The 8,125-nt window shown below is 38.9% G+C and overlaps 1 protein-coding gene across 1 annotated transcript; it reads left to right on the top strand.

Moving 5' to 3' along the window:
- Nucleotides 1-103: 103 nt before the first annotated feature.
- LOC308410473 (olfactory receptor 6N2-like) lies at nucleotides 104-7,712 on the top strand (the record flags this gene model as incomplete). Its single annotated transcript, XM_080903809.1, has 2 exons — nucleotides 104-1,027; nucleotides 7,497-7,712. 2 exons carry the CDS (start codon nucleotides 104-106, stop codon nucleotides 7,710-7,712), a joined length of 1,140 nt encoding a protein of 379 aa, XP_080759935.1.
- Between the last annotated feature and the right edge of the window lie 413 nt (nucleotides 7,713-8,125).

Genomic DNA, 8,125 nt, shown 5'->3' with positions numbered 1-8,125 from the left:
AAAGCATTACTACAATACATTAAGACTTGTCTTTTCATTTGATTTTTAATGAATACCATTTATGTCATCTAGTTGTATAGTAAATAACATTTTTGTTAATTGAATGGATGTTGAATTAAATGTAACATTGTTAACTCTAGGTGGGTTTGTAGAATTGCACAAATACAGGTATCTTTATTTTGTGATCATATTTACACTTTATATTCTGATACTCTGCTTTAATTCCACTATAGTTTTCCTTATCTGGACTCACGAAAACCTTCACGAGCCAATGTACATTTTTATTGCAGCTTTGTTAATCAACTCTGTTCTTTACAGCATGATTATCTATCCAAAGCTCTTATCTGATGTTTTGTCTGAAAAACAGATGATATCATATCCACTCTGTCTTTTCCAAGGTTTATCATATTACACCTCGGTTGGTTCAGACTTTTTACTGTTGGCAGCAATGGCATATGACAGGTATATGTCTATATGTAAACCCCTGCAATATCCAGTTATTATGAATAGAATAACTATTTATGTATGTCTGATTTTAGCTTGGCTTATACCTGCTTTTGAAACCTCAGTGATGGGTGTGTTGTATTCGAATGTCAAACTCTGTAGCTTTTCTCTGACAGGAATTTTTTGTAATAATTCACTTTACAAGCTTCAGTGTGTGCCCTCGGTCGCAATATCTATATATGGTGTGGTCATGTTGATAAGGATTGTCCTTCTACCTTTGCTTTTCATACTTTTTACATACATCAGGATTCTTAGAATATCTTACCATTGTTGTAGAGAAGTGAGGAAAAAAGCTGTAAAGACATGTTTACCCCACCTGCTGGTGTTAACCAACTTTTCCTGTTTTATTTTCTTTGATATAATTATAGTTCGACTGGATTCTGATCTATCCAAAACTCTTCGTTTGACATTGATGTTTCAGTCAATTGTATTCCATCCTCTTTTAAATCCAATCATATATGGACTCAAAATGAATGAAATTTTCAAACATATCAAAATATTGTTGTCAAGTTTAATAACACTGGTATTACTGCCCTATTATCAAATGTATGGCATATAATTTGAAATTGTAATGCAAACTAGACAATGGAGTACCTTTTCTCCGATTTTACATACTAGACAGAGGAAAAGAGATCAAATTTATAGAAATGTCATGACATTTATGTAAATGTTGATTTCTGTTCTTCTATTGATGACAACATAATGGTCATAAAACAAAGACAAACAATTTCTTAAACTGTTTCTGGTAATGTTTAAATTCTAAACATCTCATATGCCTGCATTTCACATTTTCCCTTCTATATTGTCATAGATTATTATTTACTATTGTATATTCACATAAAAATAATTTAGTAGAATGAATCAATTAGTAGAAGTCTCTCTTTGATGCTGACAAGCATGTGAATATTCATCACAGTGTCTTCTGTTTTCTCAGTTATATATATATATATATATATATATATATATATATATATATAGTTTTTTTTAATGAAAAATTCTTTTGAACTTTCCATAACTCATTATTTATAAACATAATATAGTGTATTGTATAGTGTAATGTGTAAATTCAATGCTAATTTCTAACTCTGTTAAATTTACTAAATTCTGTTTTCATGAATACCTGGATGTTAAATGTAATTGTTACACTTTGTAAAACAGAACACCCATTTTATTAAAGGTGAAATAATTTATACAGTTTTTAACTCTCAGTGATGCTGCAGTGTTCATTTGACTTTGAGACCTGAAGTTGTAACCTGCAGCAATGTTAAAGATGATCTACAGGGCTTCAAACATTCAGGAATTATAGTCACCATATAATTCACTTTTCATGGTAAACATTCATTAGATCCATCAGATATAAAGTCATTGTTGGAGCAATACACAAACGCTTATCAGAAACCGAACAAAGTGCAAATAATTTCAATAACATGTAAACACAAGGACTCAGTCCACGAATAGGAGTATTAGAATAGATGTGCTTAATCCCGCTTGTATCATAGGCCTACTAGTACAAGTGGAAATACACTAAAAATTACCTCCAAGTATTCAATACTGAGTACAGTTGAACCCCGACTTACGAAATTAATTCGTTCCCGAGGGTCTTTCAGAAGTCGAAAATTTTCGTAAGTCGAAGCACCCATCGCGCCTTTTGAGTGAATGGTAGGCTATAGGCTAATTGCTAACTGCAACAACAATACGTCGTTCAAGTGGAACAGCGAAGCTCAAGTACGAAAGCCAAGGGGGTTGTCACATGATTTGGAAGGCATTGTGGGCATTGTAGGCATTCTGGGCTCAGCCAATCAGAGACAGTGGATTTTGTTACACGGGCATTTTGCCATAACACGGGCAGAAATATTGCCGTTAAGTGCCGTCGTAACTTGAATTTTTCATTAAATGGGGTATTCCTAAGTCGGGGTTCCACTGTATTGTAAAACAAATGATTGACATCAAAAAATTAAGCAGGAAGCAGCATAAAGTCTGCTTACAATTATCTCTCATAAACTTATTTTCAGCTGTTTTAACCATTTACAGCTTTTCACATGTTAATGACTTGGTTAACGATCTAACTAGCATATCAACAGTGCGTTTCAGAGACACCCAACAACTGTACCCACACTCCGCACATCACGTGTCTGATTAGCCACATTTAGCTTACCGCCGTAAGCTAAATTATACTTTGTGAACATTATCAGTTTGGATGGCATTTTAACTCGTTAGAGATTAATTTCTTCAGCTTACCGATAACAAAGTTTTAGCCCGCCTGCTCTGTTCGGCTGTAGAAGCAAGAGACCATGAGGCCGCACCTTGACCACCTGGTCAGCTGGACTGGGACAAAAAATCGGTCAGGGCATTTTGCCTAGAGAGTGGCCACAAGGTATTATAGGAAAAACCATAAAACCTTTGGATGACAACAAATGCTGTTGTGACAGTGATGTACACTGTCTTGTTGGTATATATGTATGAGTTCTAAACAGTTTACATCACATGACAACTTAAGGACATCTTCTGGTTTCATCTTCATGTTTCCCTCTCAACAGATATCAAAACCAACATCATGAGCACAAGAAATGACAACATCAAAGAACGCAAGTATGGCGAAGCTCGCGGCTCTCCAACGGGAGATTGAGAGACCAGTGTTGGACTGTAGAACTGCTTTGAAATTCATATGAGCTGTTCGCACTAAAGTAAAAAGCACCATCACTTCATGCGGATAGCCCCTTTGGCGCCAGCTGCAAGGCTGGAGCCGAACAAAAACACCCTGATAACGACTGTGTTTAGTCTGTTCCTTCCCACTCCATACAAGGCCACCTGGGTTGGCTGGTAGACTGTTTACTTAGCCTGGCAGGGCGAACTATGGACACGCACACACACACACTTATCCCCCTCCCTTTCCAAACGCCTTCGATGCTTGTTTCCTGCGGGGGAACACGGCGGGTCTGTGTGACGCGCTGGAAGGGTAGCGCTGTGCAGGGCGGCTGCTGTGTTCGCTTCGGATTACTCCTCACCAGTGTTGGTCATGTTACTTGAAAAAAGTAATCAGTAACTAATTACTGATTACTTCCCCAAAACAGTAATCCCATTACTTTACTGATTACTTATTTTCAAAAGTAATTAATTACTTAGTTACTTTTTAAAAACACGATTTACAACCTGAATAGGTGATAAAGTGATAGATCTTTCAGTCCAATTCTACTTTTTCTACATAATCCATCATACAAAATGTAATCAAATGGAAAAGTCTCTTTTTAAAACTTGTTTTATTAGTTTTAATCTTTTAACTTTATGCATCAAGCAAAAATTTAATTATATGCAACATTCTCTGACTGGAAGAAATTTGTTTAATATTTAAACCTATTTTCTGCACATTCCAGCACATAAAATATTTTTGTGTGTTTACACTCACTCTTTCAAATAGATGCAAGTAAAACACAGCAGAAAATAAATAAAGTCAGAGACTCAGCGGTCCTGTTGCTCTATTTTCACCTGTAAAGCAGGAGTAGGGTAGGCGGAGGTTTACCCTGGTGCAGGTGTGCCGCAGCGGTCAGTGGAAGAATCCGCGAGTTTCTCTGTGAGTTTCCCATTACGTCGGAGCGCACTTGGTGCTTGCTTGGAAGTTTAGAGGTTTTTTTCGCTGTAAAAAGAAGTTTTCTTCCCACGCACAACGGACACTAATGTTTTTGTCACTTTTTATGGAATCAAACTTAAAGTAAGGTCAGTACTTCCACGCTTTAAACGCTGCATGCTCATACTCTCTCCCACACTCGATATATTATCCATTGATCTGCACACAGCTGTTGTCACGAACGTCCACTCGCTTACGTCACTGTCATGAGACATTCTCGCAAAAAAATCACGGTTTTAGTAACGCAGTAACGCAGCATTCCTACGGGAAAGTAACGGTAATCTAATTACCGTTTTTGCAATAGTAATCCCTTACTTTACTCGTTACTTGAAAAAAGTTATCAGATTACAGTAACGCGTTACTGCCCATCTCTGGTAGTAACAACCCCCTAAGCACCCTGATTTTGAATGACCAGTAGTAAAACTGTAGCAATGTTGATGGCCTTTTCCCATTCCAAATAAATTTAGACACCACAGAGTGTATATTCTTAAAGCAAGACAGAGGAGGGAGAAGTGGCAACATGAATAAAAGGAAATTAAGACATGACAGTATGTTCATTTTGACTATGTTGAGGCCCTAGTCTTAGTGTGGGGCAGGTCAACGCTGCAGTGATCTGAGTGATCAGATATCAAGATTGGCTGAATACAAATTAGTGACGTGTCGGTCGCGAACGAAATGGCACAAAAATGGCTCTTAGAGCCAACTCTTTGAAGTGAACAACGCGAGCCGGCTCCTTACTCACCAGGGGGCAGCTTTGTGTAGCCAAATGTTAAAGTCATGAATTCGCCTTAAGGGGCCATGTTGATATTATGAAGTAAATTGCATCATACAGTTTGAAGTACCTTTTTTCATTCTTCTAAGGCATATGCGAGTGCGCATGTACACACACACACACACACACACACACACACACACACACACACACACACACACACACACACACACACACACACACAAGAATGAATGAAAATATGAATATTTTGATTTCTTAAATGTCACAGTTGTACAGTAATAACTCCGATAGTGTTATCAGTTCATCAGTGGCAAACGGGGAAAGGAGAAGAAAGTAGTTGCGAAACAAATACATCAAAAGAGTATTGATTATTAATCGCGAAGCTCTGAGAGCTTGGTAATATTCTACTTTGCTATGCATGTGTTTGAGGAGATTTTACAGGCAGAGATCCTTAACATCACTGTATCCACAGAATGGCCTACAGGTAAGACTTAATCACACAAGGAGAAAAATGAAAATGAAAGCCGTTGACTCAATGGAATGCATAGAATGCTAAGAGCCTTCAATTCAGTGGGGATGTGGCGAACATGTCATGGTCCTGAGTCTGAGGACTCTGTGTTTTGTGTTTCTTTATATTCTTCTATATTCTTGTTTATTCTGCCTTGTCTTTTGTTTAGGTTTGCTATGTGTTAGTGTGTTTGTTTCATGCCTGCCTGTGTTCCCTCTGTCTGTCCATGGTGTCACTGTGTCTGCTCGTGAGTCTGCCTGCCAAGTTCAGTGTCCTGTCTGGTTCTCTGTGTCTGTTAGTTTCCTGTTTTATTCTGAAAGTTCATGTCTCATGTCAATGTGTTCAGTTTTACCTCTCTCCTGTCTCGTTAGCCTAATTTCTCCCAGCTGTGTCTCCCTCCTGTTGTCCATTTCCTAATTACTCCCCTGTGTATTTAAGCCCTGTGTTTTCCTGTGCTCCCTGTCTTGTCGTACCCTCAACTTGCTGTGTGTTCATGACTTCCAGGCCTCCTGCACCTCAGTTAGAGTTTTGTTTGCTTTTGTGAGTTTTATTTTATGTTGAAGTTTTGTTCCAGCAATAAAGCTGCATTTTCAGTTTAAACCTCGTTTCCTAAGAGTCCTGCATTTTGGGTTCACCACTCCTGCCTGCCTGCCACACAGCCAACCATGACAGAACAACACTAAAGGCCAACTTCAAGCTAGAGCAAGTTTTGAATAGTCAGTTGAATGGGAAGAACAACATCTGGCCACTCAACACCTGCACCCTGCCGGCAGTGATGGGGCGTAATGGAATAATTGTACGGGCGTTACATATTTAAGATACAAAATATGAGTAACTGTATTCCATTACAGTTACCATTTTAAAAGGTGGTATTCAGAATACAGTTACCTTATTGAAATAAATGGATTACACGGCGGTCTTTCCCTGTTTCATATATTAGGCTATGCCCTCTCTATTTTTGGTAATTCCACGCCAGTGGAAACCCAAAGAAAGCACGCATTAAGAGGCTCTAATGCCTGTGTCTGAATCTCGCGCCCCATGTCACCTGTACTTGCGGCCGCCTAATGACTTGAAGAAATATTTTTTAAAATTATTATTCAAAATAATTTAATACGAAGGCAATAGGCAGAGTGTTGCAGACATAGCCCTAAAGAAGGTAGTCTCATGGGCAGTGTAGTCCATGCTGCAGGGAGAATGGACTGCCATACCTGTTATGTTTCTGTGAGCGAGGGAGGGAGAAGAAGGAGAGTCGAAAAGTACGAGTTGTCACCGACCAGAAACGGGAGATGGAGATGTGAATATAATAATAACCACTGCCACCAAAAGGTTTTTGGCTATGACCCCGACATGGAACCCGACATATTAGCCAGAGGTCCCTTTACTACGGTTTGGAGCTGCTGACCTGTTTTATATATGCGCGGAATAGTTTTATATACTAGATTGCTGCAAAAAGTGCAGCCTTACCTAATTTTACTCATTTTATATTGAGATTTGAAAATCTAGTTGGTATTGATATGGCGAGTAACCTTCAGTATTAGTAATAAATCACACAGCAATAGTACATTTGTGTAGTTGTAAAAAGCATGATAATATATTAAGTAATCCAAAGTATTCAGAATACGTTACTCTCGTTGAGTAACGTAACGGAATACGTTACAAAATACATTTTGGGCCATGTATTCTGTAATTTGTAGTGGAATACATTTTTAAAGTAACCTTCCCAACACTGTCTGCTGGTGATCAAATACCCTGCTGGGATAATAAGCTAGCCAAAAAAGGAACTAGAAGCCACTAACATCAAGACAAGAAAGCTCCTTCTCCTGATTTAATGTCCACAACTCACAGCTGCTTATTGAATACCTCAGGGAGCAGAAACCCAAGAAAGAAGAGGAGCAAGGAGAAGGACCATCATTGACGGACAGGCCCCTGCATGTTATGTATCTATTCATCTTCCTGACCAATGCAAGATCCTTCACAAAGAAAATGGAGGAGCTACAATCACAACCTACTATAACAGATTTGTCTATGAGTGTCGTTTACTGATTGTAACTGAATCCTGGATCCTGGCTCCATCCTGGCTCCATCAAAACATCCCAAATGCCTCAATGCCTCTGGTCCTATTCTGCCAGGACCAGAGGAAGAATAACCTGAACCAGAAGCTGCTGCTGGCCTTCTACCACCCCTCAGTAGAGTGCGTGGTCTCCTACTCCCTGGGTGTTTGGTACAAAGGGGCCACTACTGAGAACAGGAAAGCTGTGCAGAGGATAATTACACTGCAAAAACAGTTGTCCCACGTTATAGTGAGGGACAACTGTACACCCTTTAATGGAAACTGTATTCCCTGATAATGTGCAACATAATGTTCCCTGAATTACAGATATACTAGAAAACAATATAATAGAAAAAAAGAATAAGAAACATAAAAAAGACCAAGTACTATACTATGTACAGATGGTTACTTTATACAATAAAATACTCCAAGATTCTCCTTATCTCTTTATATTTTTCTGTGTCCGTAACAGCCTACTGATAAAGGAGGTGCTCTGGGCCTCCACAGTCTCATGCATGGGCTGAGTGTGCACAATGGGCAAAGCTTGGCTTCTCCTTTCACCCACCTCCTCTATGAGATCTATGGGAGTGGTCAGGACAGAGGTGGCGCTCTTTACCAGTCTATCAGTCTGTTTCCTGTCCCTCTCTGTGCTACCACCTCCAGGGCAGATAACAAAATAAAAGGTAGCAGAAGCCTTCAAAGTGTCAT

The sequence above is a fragment of the Rhamphochromis sp. 'chilingali' genome (genome assembly GCF_963969265.1).
Source record: "Rhamphochromis sp. 'chilingali' genome assembly, chromosome: 14".
NCBI classification, from domain to species: domain Eukaryota; kingdom Metazoa; phylum Chordata; class Actinopteri; order Cichliformes; family Cichlidae; genus Rhamphochromis; species Rhamphochromis sp. 'chilingali'.
This window is presented reverse-complemented; position numbering and strand designations above follow the sequence as displayed.